This window comes from Elephas maximus, chromosome 9, assembly GCF_024166365.1.
Source record: "Elephas maximus indicus isolate mEleMax1 chromosome 9, mEleMax1 primary haplotype, whole genome shotgun sequence".
Classification (NCBI taxonomy): domain Eukaryota; kingdom Metazoa; phylum Chordata; class Mammalia; order Proboscidea; family Elephantidae; genus Elephas; species Elephas maximus.
Genome location: NC_064827.1, coordinates 5,241,709 through 5,260,400, shown reverse-complemented (window position 1 = coordinate 5,260,400; position 18,692 = coordinate 5,241,709). Strand labels below are relative to the sequence as shown.

Below are 18,692 nucleotides of genomic sequence, written 5' to 3'. Positions count from 1 at the left end.
GGCCCCGATTTCAAGCCTTCTGGGTCTATACCCAGGAGTGGAACTGCTGGGTCATATGGGGACCAGCAAACCTGGTTGCTTTCTCAGAGATCCCTGAATTTCAAGCAAAACGTAACCACCATTTGGCTCTGGGAAGCTTTGAGCATTTTTTTGTTTTTAATTAAGGCTCTACATTTGCATTTTATTATACTTACAATCAAACGACGCACTGCATTGGGCATTGCGCGTATCTGCTGCAAAGGACCTCTTTAAAGGCTGAAAAGTAAAGACGTCACCTTGAAGACTAAGGTGCGCCTGCCCCGAGCCACGGTATTTTCAGTTACATCATATGCACGTGAAAGCATGCATAAGGAAGACCAAACAAGAAGTCACGCCTTTGAATTGTGGTGTTGGCGAAGAATATTGAATATCCCACGGACGGCCAGAAGAACGAACAGATCTGTCTTGGAAGAAGTGCAGCCGGAATGCTCCTTAGAAGCAAGGATGGCGAGACTGCGTCTTACACACTTTGGACATGTTGTCAGGAGGGGTCACTCCCTGGGGAAGGACATCATGCTTGGCAGAGTACAGGGAAAAGAGGAAGACCCTCAACGAGGTGTATTGACACAGTGGCTGCAACAACGAGCTTAAAAGCATAACGACGATTGTAAGGATGGCGCAGGACAAGGCAGTGTTTCCTTCTGTTGTGAATAGGGTCACTACGAGTTGCAACTAACAACAACAACAGCATAACAACTGCATCTTGGGGGCTGTGGCGGTTGGGTGGTAGAATTCTCGCCTTCCATGTAGGAGACCCGGGATCGATTTTCAGCCAAGCCACCTCCTATGCAGCCACCACTCATCTGCCACTGGAGGCTTGGCTGTTGCTATGATGCTGAACGGGTTTCAGCAGAGCTTCCAGACTAAGCCAGACTAGGAAGAAAGGCCTGGCGACCTCCTTCTGAAAACGGCCAATGAAAACCCTTTGGATCACAACAATCCAATCTGCGGCCGTTCTTGGGGTTGGTGAAGGATCAGGCAGCCTTTCGTTCCCGTGTCCATGGGACCGCCATTAGTGAGGGGCCGTCTCAGCAGCAGCTGACAGCAAACAACAACAACCCCATGTTGGGGGTTACTTCACAAGGCACAGGCACTTGGGGTTAGAATTAAAGAGAAAAACAAACAAAAAGCCCACGCCTGTTACCATGGGCTCGATTCTGACTCAGGGCAACTCTATGTGAGACAGAGAAGAACTGTGCTGCATCTTGGTTGTCATCTTTATGGAAGTAGGTCTCCAGGCCTTTCTTCCGAGGTGCTGCTGGATGGGTCCAAACTGCCAGCCTTTAGGTTAGTAGTCAGTGCAAATCATTTGCGCCACCCAAGGACCAGAAGACAGCAGAGGGTGGGGGAGTTCTTGTCCAAAAGCAGTGAGAGTCTACCAGCTCACCATTTCCTTTGAGACTGAAGCCAGTACCTCTGCTACCCGTACCCCATTGCTGCTGCGTCAACTCTGACTCAAAGCGACCCTATAGGACAGAGTAGAACTATCCCACAGGGTTTCCAAGAAGCAGGCTGCCACATCCTTCTCCTGCGGAGAGGCTGGTGGGTTTGAACCTCTGACCTTTTGGCTAGCAGCCGAGTGCTTGAACCACTGCACCACCATGAGTTCCTTATAGCCTCTATGCTAGTTCTACAGAAATCAGGGTGGGACAGTCTGAATGGGGTATAATCACACAGATATGGGATTCACAGCTGGAAACAACCTTAGAGATTCTCGGGTCCAGATTTCCTACCCTTGCAATTAAACAAACGAAGAGAGGTGAAGTTACTCTCCCCCAAGGACCAGTGACTCTGTACTTTAGCAGAGAAAGCCTGCTGCAGAAGGAGGAGCTGGAGCTGGTCCTCGGAGGCTGCCTACGATTCAGACGGGGACAACCATTTTGTCCCCGATCCGGTAGGATGTTATTAAATTTGGAGGCGTTGGCAGCGCGTGAAGAAGCAGGTCTCCCTGCCCTGACACCCAGACCCCAACCTCTATTCAAGTCCAGGTGTGCATATGTGCTCTGCCCCCCGGTGGGACCCTGCGGTAGTGCAGCATGAGAGGAGTTGGGGCTGGTCATGGCCCAGGGGACCTTCTCTGAGGGACATGGAGTCCGCCCCTCAGAGAGAATGATGAAATTCCAGAAGAGAAGGAAGGTGCCCAGCTTTGGTGCTGTTTGAGGGAGAAGGGTGAGAAAGGGACCCCCTCCCCTGAGCAGGACTCTTCCTCTTAGAATCATGGGGAGGGCTGAAGCACAGAGAGGGGCAGACCTGCCTCACTGGTGGTGGGGATGAGAGTGGAATCCAGGAGAACTTCCTGGAGGAGGGGCTGTTTGCTCCCAGCTCTGAGAGCAGACAGGGCCTGGATAGGAGTCCGGGGAGGGTGTCCCACGGGAGCACAGGCCTAGCTCCTGGATCCTGACTCACCCAGCCCCCCACCCAGGCTCTCAGCACCCTGCCCTCCCTGTGGCCCAGACCTAGCAGTGATCCTGAGACCCAGCTGCTCCAGTTGGCCTGTGACAAAGACAGTGTCGCCCCAGGAGCACTTTGGGGCCCATTTCAGGTCCAGGGAGGGGCTGAAGGGGACTGAGAGGTAGGGCCGGGGAGAAGGTGGGGAATAACAGGGGTGGGGCTCCTGATGCCGCTCCAGAGAGCAGACCTGGGCGGTGGGGACACTCAGTGTCTCCCAAGTCTGCAGGCTCTCCACGTCCACCTGGCCAAGTTTCCTGTGGCCCCTCCTGGGCAGAGTGATCCCAGGACCCCAGGCCCCATGTGGGCGGGGGACACAGAACTGCTGGAGGTGAGGGTGGTGCCGTGTGGGACCCCCCACGAACAGAGCATTTTGTGCCTGCAGGAAGGGGTCACTTATACACGCTACCCCAGGCCACAGGGCCCCGTTAGCACTGGGCCTTGCACATCAGCCTGGCTGCCCCGGGCCGTGTCCACCCACATCCTTCACTCTAAGGAGGCTGTACGCTGTGCTCACCTCGAGCTGCCACCCACATCCACGCCAGCGTGGAGTCCTGGCCCCGAGTCCTCCCTGAGCAAGCACTGAAGCAGTTCCCCATCCAAACCCCCAGTGCACAACTGGGAGACTTAGTCCAAGAGAAAGGCAGGGACGGCCCAGGACACGCAAGTGGGCAGAGTCCAGAGGATGAGGAAGGTTCCGGCCCCCTAGGTCAGGGCTCGGCCTCTATCATGGGGTTTGCTTTGAGAGTGAGAGCTACCAAGATGTAGGGAACCCCAGGTACTCCCTCCCATTGTGCACATAGGCGTGAGCGTACACACACACACACACACACACACACACACACACACACACACACACACACACACACACACACACACACACACACACACACACACACACACACACACACACACACACACACACACACACACACACACACACACACACACACACACACACACACACACACACACACACACACACACACACACACACACACACACACACACACACACACACACACACACACACACACACACACACACACACACACACACACACACACACACACACACACACACACACACAGAGGCACACACTAACTTCAAAGGTGGGGCCATGCAGGTGGGGTCAGAAGACAATACCAAGGATGTGACCCCCTGGAAAGAAAAGAGAGAGGGTGGAGGCCGCTCTGTCTTTGGACAGTGACCTCCAGTCTCCCAGCCACATGCCCACGGCCCACAGCATGGGCGGGGAGATGCCGAATGAAGGGAGATGGACCCTAAGGTTCCCAGGGTCTGCCAGGGCCAGCCATTCCCATGGCAACACAGAGTGGACAAGGCCTGGTCCTGCAGTCACCTCTCTGGGGTCCCAGAGTAGAGGGTGCTACAGGACAGAAGGCCTCAGTTTCCTTCTCTGTAAATTGGGGTGCTTAGAGTGGATGACCCCCAGGATTCCAAGGCTCAGAGAAGTGTCTGCTGGACCCACTGTGCTCTGAGGTCCTAGGAAAATGCTTTCGACTTTCTGGAATTGAATATTGCCCCAGCAAGAGCACTGGGGTGTGGGGAACTGGGAACCTAGAGTCTGGCAGGGCAGGGCAGAGTCATCGACCATGAGGCCAGGCCCAGTCTTTGGTGAAGACTTGGGGTCCTCCTGAGGAAGTGGGGCCTTTGCCCTGCATGTGGGGAGGATGCCTCGTGAGTGAGCTGGACACCCCAGGGCCTGTGGAGGCAAAGAGGGGGCTAGGAAGTCTCCTGAGCTACCCCACACCGCCTGTGGACCTGCAGGTCCTGACCTTTCACCCCTGGGACCCAGGAGAGCTGCTACCTCTAGGACAGGTATGGGATGTGAGGTTTCTTGCCTGGGGCTGCAGTGCTAGCGCACAGGGTTGGGGACAGGGACAACAGCATGAAGACAAATACATGGAAAAGAAAAGAGCATATTCTTTAAAGAGAAAATGAAGCAGGGTGCAGCCAGTGAGAGAGGGCTGGGGCCTCTGGGTGGGGGTCCAGAGGCCTCACTGAAGTGATATCTATGTGTGACCAGAATGCCAGGAAGGGCCAGCCCTGCACAAGTCAGGGGACAGTGTGCCAGGGAGAAGGTACAGCTGCTGCAGAGACTGGGAGGCAGATGTGAGTTTGCCCAGAGAGGGGATTGGAAAGGGCCCAGTGTAGCTGGAGGGAGCTGGGGAGGAGAGGAGGGAGGCAAGAGGACGGCGGGTCCAGGCCCCAGGACCTGGTGGGCTGGAGGACCTGTCGCCTCCTCTGTGACAACATCCCCCCAGAACTTAGCATTCACAAAAACCATCTGATGATCTCACAGCCTCTGTGGACCAGGAACGCGGCACAGCTTAGCTGGTGACTCTGCCCCGAGTTCTTTCGGGAGGCTGGGGCTGTGGTCTCAACTGAGGCTTCACTGGGTAGGGTCCGCCCCGTGCTCACTGTGTGTTGTGGGCAGGACTCTTTCTTGTGAGCTGTTGGACTGGAGGCCTCAGTTCCTCTCTGTTGATCAGGGCACTTTGGGTCATTGTCACACGGGCATCATAGGGCAGGCCATACATGACAGCTGCTTTCCAGGGAGAAAGAGTGGGACATGACAGAGTGAGAGAGAGAGATGGCAGACAGAGAGAGAGAGAGAGAGAGTAGACGAGAAAGCCAGGAGGCTTTGCCCCTGATGGGGTCAGTAGGAGTTGGAATTGATTCCAAGGCACCTTACAGCCACAGCTACATTCTCGAGCAGCGAGTCCCTGAGTCCAGCCCACACTAGGGAAGGGGGGGGTCACACAGGCGTTGAGACCCTGGGGGGGGATCGTTGGGGCCATTGTGCAGGCTGCCCACCCATTAGTCCGTGAGGAGGTACTGGGTCAGATACTAAATAATGGAAGTTGTCGGAGGCTTTTGTGCAGAGGGTAGCAATATCTGATGTTTGTCTAATTCCCACCCCTGCTGGGGCAGACAGGGAAACCAGGCCAAGAGGTGAAGGGACTTTCCCAGACTCATACCACCAGAACCCAGCTCTGTTCTGGGGTGTCCTCCATGCTGCTTCCCTCCCCTGCTTGAAATTCTCCCATCTCTGAGTCTGTGCGTTAGCTACGTATGACACCAGCCCATGGGTTTATAGGCGGTATCTCACATACACCTGCTGACTTCCCTAGGAAGAAGATGCTAGAATGATCCCCATTGTGCGACGGGGAGACTGAGGAGGCTCTGAGAAGCACAAAGACTTGTCCTGGGTCACTGACTTTTTAAGAGGGGTGAGCTGTGTCTGAACCCTGCTGTGTCTGCTCACAGCTGGGACCCTGGCTGCACCCAGGCCTACCCTAGCTTCTGTGGGGGGCTGTGTTGGTGTCACTGTGTAGAGTTATGGAGATGGCGTAGAGAGAGGTGAGCATTCAGCATCCCAGAGGGAATTTTGGGAAGGTCATATCTGAGGTCGGGCCCAGGTCAGAGGACCCGGGATATGACCTCACTTCCTTGGTGATGGAGTACACAGAACTTGGAACCCTGGTAACCAGGCACCCACATTCCAGGGACCGCCCTGCCCTAGCTCACTTGAGTGGAGACACTCGAATGAAGAACATGTTTTCTTGTTGTTGCTCATGTTGCCTTGTATCGAACCTTGAGAAATCCAGGAGTTCGACCCTTTCACGAAGACTGAGACATGGTCTCATCCCCCATCCCCGAAGGCTCTGGCCATTTACCAGAAAGAAACCAAAGGTAACACAGGGTGGCCCAGGGTGCCAATCCAGGCCAGGCCACCACTGTGATCCCACCTGGGCAGCCCCACACCCCTCCGGTGCAGGGTGTTGGGTGGGCCTAGTCCATCAGGTTGGGTGCCTTGGAGACTGGGGCCTGGGGTGACACAGGTGGAGACCAGTTTCACGTTCCTGTCCAGCCTGATCACATAGGGTGCTGGGATCTACCTGTCTACACAGCGGTCATAGTTCAGACCAGAGCTTTAGGAGGGATGGTCAGGGGGATCTTAGGCTGAATTGGCACACTCGCCTGGGCCTTCTCTGCACTCCAGCTCACCCTGTGTGGGGCAGTCACCCCATGGTCCTTCCCAGGCATTGACTGCCTCTTGCTGACCTTGTACTGACCCAGCTCTTCCCAGATCCTAGTGCAATACTCAGAGGTCCATATCATCTCCCCTGCTCCTCAGCCCCCTCCTCCGCCTGCAATCTCTCCTCCTCCCTGGTAGGTGGGAGGTGGAGAGGGGCTGCAGAGCATGGAGCGGCCCTGGTCAGTGGATGTGGCCGGGGCTGCATGGTGCAGCCTCTGGCTGAATTTTCCCATATGTGGTGTAGACGGGGAAGTAGGGGGTCTTCGAAGGTCCAAGGGGCACAAGTGCCTGAAGGGGCAGAGAGGGAAGGAGGAGGCTTGGAGCGGCCCTTAATGCCTCCTGGACCACTGCCGGGTACTGTCTCTGCAGAAGCCCCCACAGGAGATCCGCGAGGAGAAGGAGGATGACCTCATCTACTCCGTCCACCCCAAGAAAGGGGCCAGGAAGGGGTGGCACAGGCTCTGGGTGAGTGCGGGTCAGGGTCCCCACCTAGGGCCCTGAGATGGCCAGAGGGGACATGGGGACCAGACACTCCCTCGAGCTATCTACCTCTCTCCAAGGCCACAGTTCCTCCCAAAGGAATCCACTAAAACCCTTCCCTTATCGCCCCCACTGCCCTCCCCACCCTGGCCAGGTACAAAGTCACTCTTTCCATATTTGTAGGAATGTCAGAAAACAGTCTTTTGCACTGTCTTCACTGCACATCGGCCCAGGCATCTTTTTCCATGGTGTTCCTGTTTCAGTGTTGAACTCTCAGGCCCAGGGCCGGGCAGCAGTCGGCTGGGCTGTCCTTCCCACCTTCTCCCAGCCTCTCACATCCTCACGCTTAGCAGGCTTCTCTTACCCAAAAGCACGGGGCTCAGGCTATGATACACATATTTCCACAACCTGCAATCTCAGGGAACGCATCACCATGACCCCTCCAAGTCAGGAGCTGTGTCCTGACTCGGCTACAGAATGTTCCAGAACAGAGTACGGTCCCCACAGTGACTGAGCCTCTCACTGCTGCGGGCCCTGGCCTGATACCTTCTGCTGCCCTTTCAGCATGGCTACAGGAGCCTCACGGGTGTCCTCATCCACTGACCCACAGCAGGGCTGCAGGAACCTCACGGGTGTCCTCATCCACTGACCCACAGCAGGGCTGCAGGAACCTCACGGGTGTCCTCACACACTGACCCACAGCAGGGCTACAGGAGCCTCACAGGTGTCCTCATCCACTGACCCACAGCAGGGCTGCAGGAACCTCACGGGTGTCCTCACACACTGACCCACAGCAGGGCTGCAGGAACCTCACGGGTGTCCTCACACACTGACCCACAGCAGGGCTGCAGGAACCTCACGGGTGTCCTCACACACTGACCCACAGCAGGGCAGCAGGAACCTCACGGGTGTCCTCACACACTGACCCACAGCAGGGCTGCAGGAACCTCACGGGTGTCCTCACACACTGACCCACAGCAGGGCAGCAGGAACCTCACGGGTGTCCTCACACACTGACCCACAGCAGGGCTACAGGAGCCTCACGGGTGTCCTCACACACTGACCCACAGCAGAGCTGCAGGAACCTCACGGGTATCCTCACACACTGACCCACAGCAGGGCAGCAGGAACCTCACGGATGTCCTCACACACTGACCCACAGCACGGCTGCAGGAACCTCACGGGTGTCCTCATACACTGACCCACGGAAGGGCTGCAGGAGCCTCACGGGTGTCCTCATCCACTGACCCACAGCAGGGCTGCAGGAGCCTCACGTGTGTCCTCACACACTGACCCACAGCAGGGCTACAGGAACCTCACATGTGTCCTCATACACTGACCCACATAAGGGCTGCAGGAGCCTCACGGGTGTCCTCATCCACTGACCCACAGCAGGGCTGCAGGAGCCTCACGTGTGTCCTCACACACTGACCCGCAGCCGGGCTGCAGGAACCTCACGGGTGTCCTCACACACTGACCCACAGCAGGGCTACAGTAGCCTCACGGGTGTCCTCACACACTGACCCACAGCAGAGCTGCAGGAACCTCACGGGTATCCTCACACACTGACCCACAGCAGGGCAGCAGGAACCTCACGGATGTCCTCACACACTGACCCACAGCACGGCTGCAGGAACCTCACGGGTGTCCTCATACACTGACCCACGGAAGGGCTGCAGGAGCCTCACGGGTGTCCTCATCCACTGACCCACAGCAGGGCTGCAGGAGCCTCACGTGTGTCCTCACACACTGACCCACAGCAGGGCTACAGGAACCTCACATGTGTCCTCATACACTGACCCACATAAGGGCTGCAGGAGCCTCACGGGTGTCCTCATCCACTGACCCACAGCAGGGCTGCAGGAGCCTCACGTGTGTCCTCACACACTGACCCGCAGCCGGGCTGCAGGAACCTCACGTGTGTCCTCATCCACTGATCCACAGTCGGGCTGCAGATACCTCACGTGTGTCCTCACACACTGACCCACAGCAGGGCTCCAGGAACCTCAGGTGTGTCCTCACACACTGACCCACAGCAGGGCTGCAGGAACCTCACCTGTGTCCTCATCCACTGACCCACAGCAGGGCTGCAGGTACCTCACGTGTGTCCTCACACACTGACCCACAGCAGGGCTCCAGGAACCTCGGGTGTGTCCTCACACACTGACCCACAGCAGGGCTGCAGGAGCCTCATGTGTGTCCTCATCCACTGACCCACAGCCGGGCTGCAGGTACCTCACAGGTGTCCTCACACACTGACCCACAGCAGGGCTGCAGGAACCTCCTGTGTGTCCTCGCACACTGACCTACAGCAGGGCTGCAGGAACCTCACGTGTGTCCTCATACACTGACCACCCAGGACAGACTCCCAGGGCGGCACGCTGGGACGAAGGATGTGCACATTCCAAGCTAGGATCCCTAGAGCCAGACTCCTTCCCAAATCAGCTGTGGCCGTCAGGTGCCCCAGCAGTCTCTGTCGCTGGCTGCGTCCCTGTGTCCAGCCTGTTCCGGGTGTTATGGATCTGTTCCATTTTTGCCAACCTGCTGTCACATTGGCCACTGGAAGCCCAAGGTGGCTTTGAGGGGCTGTCAGCCCTGAGAAGCTGAGTCACCGCCCAGTCCTTTACTGGTCGTTTGGATTTGCGCTCCCCCTTCCCAGTCATCTGTTCAGATCCTCGGTCCTGTGGGGGTCTTTCTCCCACCCCGGGATCTCCAGCCATTCACCTTGGGGTGGATCTGGGACCATCATAGCTTTAGCTTCTCCAAACCCCCTCTAATGTACAGAAAGGAAAATCTGTGTCTTGCTTTGCATTCAGAGGGCGTCTCATGGTTGTGTCTGTTCTGTGCACCGTCTCCAGCTGCGGAGGGAGTGGGCTGGCACCAGACCTTCCCCTCCGAGTCAGGAGCAGAGCAGACCTCATGCGGCACGCAGGGATCATCACGGGGCCTTAGCGCCCGACGGTTCTGGGCTCCTATCTCGTGACTTTGAACAGATACTGGGCATTGCTAAGCTGTGTTTTCCCACCTCTACAACAGGGTGTTTTATGAGGACTCACAAGGATACTGCTCTTGATACCAAACCACACCAAACTTGTTGCCATCGAGTCCATGCTGACTCATCGGGACCCTATAGGACACACTAGACCTGCCCCATAGGGTTTCCAAGGAGTGGCTGGTGGAGTCAAACTGCTGATTTTTGGTTAGCAGCCAAGCTCTTAAGAGCCACTCTGCCACCAAGTCTCCGCTCTTGCTAGAGGGAGGTAGTGTTATTAACAAAACAACTTGAGGTTTCTAATAAGTATAATCATCCCCACCTCCCGTTTCCTGATGGGGACACTTGTGTCCCACCTCCTGCCACAGGTCACAGAGGTCCTAGACCCCGACCCGCCTGGTGGTTCACAGGGTGCCTCTGACAGTTCGTCCCTTCTCTGTCTCACCCCAGTGTGCCTGTGGATCGGACCAGGACCTGGATCAGACCCGCGTGGTGAGAATCGTCAAGGCTGGCTCGCTGGAGAAGCTGGGGGAGCACCTGGTACCCGCCTTCGTGGAGGGTGACTTGTCCTACATCAGCTTCTTTCTGGGAACATACAGAACTTTTGCCACCACCCAGCAGGTCCTGGATCTGTTATTCCAAAGGTGAGCACCCCACCCTCCACAGCCCAGTGGGAACTCAACCCCTATCAGCTATGAGTCTGGGGAAAGTCACTCACGTCTCTGTGCCTCGGTGTGCTCCTCTGAAAAGTGGGCTGGCAGAGGATCAGCCTGCTTGAACTTACTGTCAGTACCACATGGGACAAGCCATGGGAACTGTCTACCCAGCACCCCACCAAAACCAAACTTATTGCCACGGAGTCAGTTCTGAGCGACCTTAGAAGACAGAGTAGATCTGCCCCACAGGGTTTCCAAGGGGCAGCTGGATTCAAACTACTGACCTTTTGGTTAGCAGCCAAGCTCTTTAGCCACTGTGCCACTAGAGTCCCAACACCTGGAGCCCATCTCTAGAGAGAAGACTGCTGGAGGGGCTGGGGTGTTCACATTTATTGTTTTTCTCTCCTTCAAGAAGAAGCTGTCTGCCTCACCCCTCACTGAGTGCAGGCCCTTCAGCAAACCTGTTCCCCGTTTGAAAAGGGGGAGTTGAGATCTCATCTAGTGGTGCCTTGTCCTTGGTGTAGCCAGAACAAGAATCCTTGGTGGCTGACAGAGGGGCCACAGGACAATCAGATGTTGGGGAAAGTGCTGCTTAGGTTCATTCACTCAGCAATTATCTGTGAAGCCCCTACTGTTGCAGACTCTGTTCTAGACACTCAGCGTCATTCAGTGAACAGAGCAGACAGGGAGCCCTGCCCTCCTGGGCCTCCATCCTAGTCAGGAGGCAGACAGGAACACTAGACATGGGAAGCAGGTAGTGTCCACAGTGTATTAGATGTGACGCCCTCATGCCTCCTCTAGGTATGAATACAACTGCCCCCATTCGGCCGGGGCCGGCGGACCCCAGGACCAGCAGAAAGAGTGAGTGGATATTGCATGGAGAAAGAGTGTCGCTTGTCTCCAGGAAAGACTGGGGGTCTTAGCGGGCCTGTGTCAGGACTGTGGCTGGGCATGCCCTGGGTCCCACACGTCTTGATCCCTATGGAGGAATGAGCTCAGGGCCATGGCCTGTAGGAGCAGAGCACTCACACAGAGCTGGGGGTGGAGCCCGGGCACACTGAGAAGCAGAGGGGAGGCAAGGGGCATAGTGTGGCCCTTGAGGAGACCCTCCCCCCACGGCCATAATCCCCTTCCAGCTCTGGTTGTTCCCTCCCCATTTGGAGCCCGATCAGAAGGTGGGGGAGAAACCGGCCCCCCAATGCTGCAGATCTGTCCTGGGTGCTCAGTTGCATGTGGGGTCCCTGTCCCTGGGAGAACAGTGATCATGGGCGAGGAGACCCTCATCTGCATGCAGAGGACCAGGCAGCACGCTGTTGCCCACGTTCCAGGTGGAGGGCCCTCAGGGCCTGGGCAGGCTGGAACAGGGGACAGACTCTGTGGACCCTCAGGCTCAGAGATGCCTTGAGCACTACTGTGTGCCAGGCTGTGAGGTGAACACACAGACACACCCCTTCCTTCCCTCTGGGGTTTATTGTCCATTGGGGAGGGAGCCAGGGAACGGACAGGGACATAATTCAGGTTTCCAGAGGAGAGAGAGTTGGTCAGACCATCAATAGGGATGTCTCTGTGACCAAGGCTCTGCACTATCCCCCTGCTCAGTGACCAGGCCTGACACTGCCAGGATAGCCAGAGCGAGTGGTACAGGCTGGGGCTAGCCTTTGGAAGGACAGGGACAGACAGAAGAACCCAGCCCCTTGCAGAGCTGCCATGGGACGACAGTGCAGTGGAAAAGGCCAGGCTTCTGACCCTGTTCTTCACCATCCATCCCCAGCGCCATCTCTTTCATCCTGAAAACCTGGATGGATGAATACCCGGAAGACTTTGACCAGCCGCCACACTTCTCCTGCCTGAAGCTCCTGGTGGAGTACTTGCAGGTGAACATGCAGGGCTCAGGCCTGGAGCGCCGTGCCCATCTTCTCTGTGCCCAGCTGGACCACCTGGAGCCCAGTGAGTCAGAGCCAGAGGGTGAGGAGGACTGGGCATGCCCACATGTGAGCTTGTGAGGGGACATGGGCTGGTTCCACAGGGAGGACCCACAGAGGCAGAGTTGGGCCTGTGTTCAGAGTGACCTCAGACCCTCCTGTAGTGGACCTCGGTCTGGGAAGACTTCCTGGGGTGGAAATCTGGACCCTGGGCTTCTCTTCAAGGCTGTGGGATGTTTTCTGTCGTTGGAAAGGCAGGAGGAAAGGCAGTCGTGTTGTTGAATGTTTCTCCTGTTGTACTTCTCATGTCAGGGCCGGCACTGGGTCTAAAAGCAGCTCAGGATCTAGGGCCACGTCCAGAAGCAACTCTAGGACGACCTCCTGCTCCAACACCAACACTGGAGCTCGACAGGACATCAGGTCCTCCATCACCAGATCCGTCAGCAGACAGAGAATCTGTTGGAAGCCTGGGCTGTTTTCCTGGGTCACCTCTGGGAGCCAGTCGAGAACCATCTTGTCAGATAGATCCTACTCCTGAGCCATCGCAGGAGCTGCATAGAACACCAGCTCCTCCACCACCACCTCCCACAGCAGACGGAGAGCCTGCTGGAGGGCCGAGTCGTCTTCCTGGGTCGCCTCCAGAAGCAGCTCCTGGACCCCCTGCAGATGTCGCTCCTGCTCCCGCGCCCACACCGGAGCTCCCTAGAGCACCGTCTCTTCCATCAGCGGTTCCAGCCCTGGCACTGAATGGGGACCACGGTGGAGGGCTGGATCCTGACCCTGGGCCCCCTCCAAAGCTGGCTCCCGGGCCACTGAATGATGTTGGTCCTGCTGCTGCACCAACACTGGGGCTCAGTGTAGCCGCAGGCCCACCGTCTCCAACGCTGGCCCAGGCACTAGACGACAGGCTTGTTGGAAAGCCGGGTTCTCATCCTGGGCCACCGTCAGAGCTGGCACAAGGGTCAACTGATTCTGCACCAACACTGAGCCTCAAAGTATCCCAAGGTTGTCCCTCTCCAGCTCTGGCTCAGGCTCCAGGTGAAGAGCCTGCTGGAAGGTGGGATTCTTACCCTGGGCCACCTTCAGAGCCGACTCCAGGACCACTGACTGATGTCAGTCCTGTGCCTGCAGCGACACCGGGGCTCAGTGGAGCCACAGGTCCTCCGTCTCCAGCTCTGGCCCAGGCACCAGGTGAAGAGCCTGCTGGAAGGTGGGATTCTTACCCTGGGCCACCTTCAGAGCCGACTCCAGGACCACTGACTGACGTCACTCCTGTGCCTTCAGCAACACCGGGGCTCAGTGGAGCCACACGTCCTCCGTCTCCAGCTCTGGCCCAGGCACCAGATGAAATACCTCTTGGAAAGTCAGATGCTGATCCCAAACCAGCTCCAGAACTCGATCCTGGAACAGAAGTGAATGTGAGTCCTGGTCCAACACTGGGGCTCGGTGTAGCCCCAGGTCCTCCAAATACAGATCTGTCGCAGGCACCAGAAAGAGAGCCTATCGGAAAGCCAGATTTTCATGCTGGGCCGCTTCCAAAACCTGCTTCTGGACGAATTGCAGACGTCAGTCCTGTTCATGTAACAATAGGAGAGCTCCATATGGCCCCAGGTCCTCCCTCTGCAGCTCTGACCCAGGCTCCAGGTGAAGAGCCTGCTGGAAGGTGGGATTCTTACCCTGGGCCACCTTCAGAACCGGCTCCAGGACCACTGACTGATGTCAGTCCTGTGCCTGCAGCGACACCGGGGCTCAGTGGAGCCACAGGTCCTCCGTCTCCAGCTCTGGCCCAGGCACCAGGTGAAGAGCCTACTGGAAAGTGGGGTTCTTATCCTGGGCCACCTTCAGAGCCGACTCCAGGACCACTGACTGATGTCAGTCCTGTGCCTGCAGCGACACCGGGGCTCAGTGGAGCCACACGTCCTCCGTCTCCAGCTCTGGCCCAGGCACCAGATGAAATACCTCTTGGAAAGTCAGATGCTGATCCCAAACCACCTCCAGAACTCGATCCTGGAACAGAAGTGAATGTGAGTCCTGGTCCAACACTGGGGCTCGGTGTAGCCCCAGGTCCTCCAAATCCAGATCTGTCGCAGGCACCAGAAAGAGAGCCTATCGGAAAGCCAGATTTTCATGCTGGGCCGCTTCCAAAGCCTGCTTCTGGACGAATTGCAGACGTCAGTCCTGTTCATGTAACAATAGGAGAGCTCCATATGGCCCCAGGTCTTCCCTCTGCAGCTCTGACCCAGGCTCCAGGTGAAGAGCCTGCTGGAAGGTGGGATTCTTACCCTGGGCCACCTTCAGAGCCGACTCCAGGACCACTGACTGATGTCAGTCCTGTGCCTGCAGCAACACCAGGGCTCAGTGGAGCCACAGGTCCTCCGTCTCCAGCTCTGGCCCAGGCACCAGGTGAAGAGCCTACTGGAAAGTGGGGTTCTTATCCTGGGCCACCTTCAGAGCCGACTCCAGGACCACTGACTGATGTCAGTCCTGTGCCTGCAGCGACACCGGGGCTCAGTGGAGCCACACGTCCTCCGTCTCCAGTTCTGGCCCAGGCACCAGATGAAATACCACTTGCAAAGTCAGATGCTGATCCCAAACCAGCTCCAGAACTCGATCCTGGAACAGAAGTGAATGTGAGTCCTGGTCCAACACTGGGGCTCGGTGTAGCCCCAGGTCCTCCAAATACAGATCTGTCGCAGGCACCAGAAAGAGAGCCTATCGGAAAGCCAGATTTTCATGCTGGGCCGCTTCCAAAGCCTGCTTCTGGACGAATTGCAGACGTCAGTCCTGTTCATGTAACAATAGGAGAGCTCCATATGGCCCCAGGTCTTCCCTCTGCAGCTCTGACCCAGGCTCCAGGTGAAGAGCCTGCTGGAAGGTGGGATTCTTACCCTGGGCCACCTTCAGAGCCGACTCCAGGACCACTGACTGATGTCAGTCCTGTGCCTGCAGCAACACCGGGGCTCAGTGGAGCCACAGGTCCTCCGTCTCCAGCTCTGGCCCAGGCACCAGGTGAAGAGCCTGCTGGAAGGTGGGATTCTTACCCTGGGCCACCTTCAGAGCCGACTCCAGGACCACTGACTGACGTCAGTCCTGTGCCTTCAGCAACACCGGGGCTCAGAGGAGCCACACGTCCTCCGTCTCCAGCTCTGGCCCAGGCACCAGATGAAATACCTCTTGGAAAGTCAGATGCTGATCCCAAACCAGCTCCAGAACTCGATCCTGGAACAGAAGTGAATGTGAGTCCTGGTCCAACACTGGGGCTCGGTGTAGCCCCAGGTCCTCCAAATCCAGATCTGTCGCAGGCACCAGAAAGAGAGCCTATCGGAAAGCCAGATTTTCATGCTGGGCCGCTTCCAAAGCCTGCTTCTGCACGAATTGCAGACGTCAGTCCTGTTCATGTAACAATAGGAGAGCTCCATATGGCCCCAGGTCTTCCCTCTGCAGCTCTGACCCAGGCTCCAGGTGAAGAGCCTGCTGGAAGGTGGGATTCTTACCCTGGGCCACCTTCAGAGCCGACTCCAGGACCACTGACTGATGTCAGTCCTGTGCCTGCAGCAACACCGGGGCTCAGTGGAGCCACAGGTCCTCCGTCTCCAGCTCTGGCCCAGGCACCAGGTGAAGAGCCTACTGGAAAGTGGGGTTCTTATCCTGGGCCACCTTCAGAGCCGACTCCAGGACCACTGACTGATGTCAGTCCTGTGCCTTCAGCAACACCGGGGCTCAGTGGAGCCACAGGTCCTCCGTCTCCAGCTCTGGCCCAGGCACCAGATGAAATACCTCTTGGAAAGTCAGATGCTGATCCCAAACCACCTCCAGAACTCGATCCTGGAACAGAAGTGAATGTGAGTCCTGGTCCAACACTGGGGCTCGGTGTAGCCCCAGGTCCTTCAAATACAGATCTGTCGCAGGCACCAGAAAGAGAGCCTATCGGAAAGCCAGATTTTCATGCTGGGCCGCTTCCAAAACCTGCTTCTGGACGAATTGCAGACGTCAGTCCTGTTCATGTAACAATAGGAGAGCTCCATATGGCCCCAGGTCCTCCCTCTGCAGCTCTGACCCAGGCTCCAGGTGAAGAGCCTGCTGGAAGGTGGGATTCTTACCCTGGGCCACCTTCAGAACCGGCTCCAGGACCACTGACTGATGTCAGTCCTGTGCCTGCAGCAACACCGGGGCTCAGTGGAGCCACAGGTCCTCCGTCTCCAGCTCTGGCCCAGGCACCAGGTGAAGAGCCTACTGGAAAGTGGGGTTCTTATCCTGGGCCACCTTCAGAGCCGACTCCAGGACCACTGACTGATGTCAGTCCTGTGCCTGCAGCAACACCGGGGCTCAGTGGAGCCACAGGTCCTCCGTCTCTAGCTCTGGCCCAGGCACCAGATGAAGAGCCTGCTGGAAAGCTGGCTTCTTATCCTGAGCCACCTCCAGAATTGGATCCTGGACCACAGGCTGGTGGTGATCCTGCACCTGCAGCGAAACCAGAGCTCAGCGTGTCTACAGATCCTCCATCTCCGCCTCTGTTCCAGGCACTAGGCACAGAGCCCACTGGAAAGTCAGATTCTATTCCTGAACCACCTCCAGAACCGGATCGTGGAGCACCAAGTGTTGTGGGTCCAACTTCTGTATCAGCACCGGGGCTCCATGTAGTGCCAGGTCCTCCATCCCCAGCTCTGGCTCAGGCACCAGACGAAGAGCCTATTGGAGAGCCAGCTGCTAATCCTGAACCACCTCCAGAACTGGATCCCCGACTTCCAGGTTTTTTGGATCCGACTCCTTCATCACCACCGGGTCCGTATGTACTCCCAGGTCCTCCATATACAACTCCGTCCCAAGCTCCAGTGGAAGAGCCTATTAGAAAGCTTGATTCTCGTTGGAGGCCACCTGGAGAACGCCATCCCGGAACACCAGCTCATGTCAATCCTATTCCTTCAGGAACAGCAGACCTCAATGAAGCCCCATGTCCTCCATCTTCAGCTCTGGCTGAGGCTCCAGGGGAAGAGTCTGCTGGAATCTCAGACTCTTATCCTGTGCCATCTCCGGAACCGGTGCCAGGAACACCTGCCGATATGGAGCCTGTTCATGCAGCAACGCCTGGGCTCCGTGTAGCCCCAGGTCCCCCATCTGCAGCTCTGGCCCAGGCACCAGATGAAGAGCCTGCTGGAAAGCTCCATTGTTACCCTGGGTCACCTCCAAGACAAGCTTCCAGACCACCAACTGACGTCGTCAATCCTATTCCGACAGCAACAGCAGACCTAGGTGTGGTCCTACGTCCTCCATCTCCAGCTCTGGCCCAGACTCTAGACAAAGAGCCTGCTGGAACGTCGGATCCTTATCCTGGGCCACCTCCAGAGCTCGAACCTGGGCCACAAGCTGATTGTGATACTAAGCCTGCAGCAGTGTTGGAGCTCTGTGCATCCACAGATCCTCCATCTCCAGCTCTGGTCCAGGCAGTAGACAAAGAGCTTATTGGAAAGCCAGGTTCTAACCCTGAACCACCTGTAGACCTCGATCCTGGACCACCAGGTGTTGTGGATCCTACTCCTACATCACCACCTGGGCCTCATGTAGCCCCAGGTCCTCCATCTATAGCTCTGTCCCAGGCACCAGAGGAAGAGCCTATTGGAAAGCTCGATTCTTATGCTGGGCCACCTCTGGAACTGAGTCCCGGACCACCGGCTGATGTTGATTCTCCTCCTTCAGAAACAGCAGACCCTGATATAGCCCCAGGTCCTCCATGTCTAGGTCTAGCTCAGGCTCCAGATGAAGAGTCTGCTGGAAAGTGGAGTCCTTACCCTGCGCCACCTCCAGAACCCACTGCAGGACCACCTGCACGTGTTGATCCTGCTCCAGCAGCCACACTGGAGCTCGGTGGAGACCCAGGTCTTCCAACTCCTGCTCTGGCTCAGACACCCAATGAGGAGCCTGATGGAAAGCCAGATTCGAATCCTGGGCCACCTCCAGGTCTCAATCCCAGACCACCAGCTGCTGTGGGTTCTGCTCCTGCAGCCACAGCAGAGCCAGAGGTGGCCCCACGTCTACCATCTCTAGGTCTGGCCCAGGCTCCAGACGAAGGGCCTGCTGCTCTGGACAAAGAGCCT

The 18,692-nt window shown here is 57.1% G+C and overlaps 1 protein-coding gene across 1 annotated transcript; it reads left to right on the top strand.

The window, feature by feature from the left end:
* The first annotated feature begins 9,856 nt into the window (after positions 1-9,856).
* LOC126083141 (ral guanine nucleotide dissociation stimulator-like) lies at positions 9,857-13,347 on the top strand. The gene is made up of 6 exons (XM_049896533.1): positions 9,857-9,928; positions 10,473-10,666; positions 11,480-11,539; positions 12,450-12,625; positions 12,913-13,058; positions 13,192-13,347. Exons 1-6 carry the CDS (start codon positions 9,857-9,859, stop codon positions 13,345-13,347), a joined length of 804 nt encoding a protein of 267 aa, XP_049752490.1.
* Positions 13,348-18,692: the final 5,345 nt, after the last annotated feature.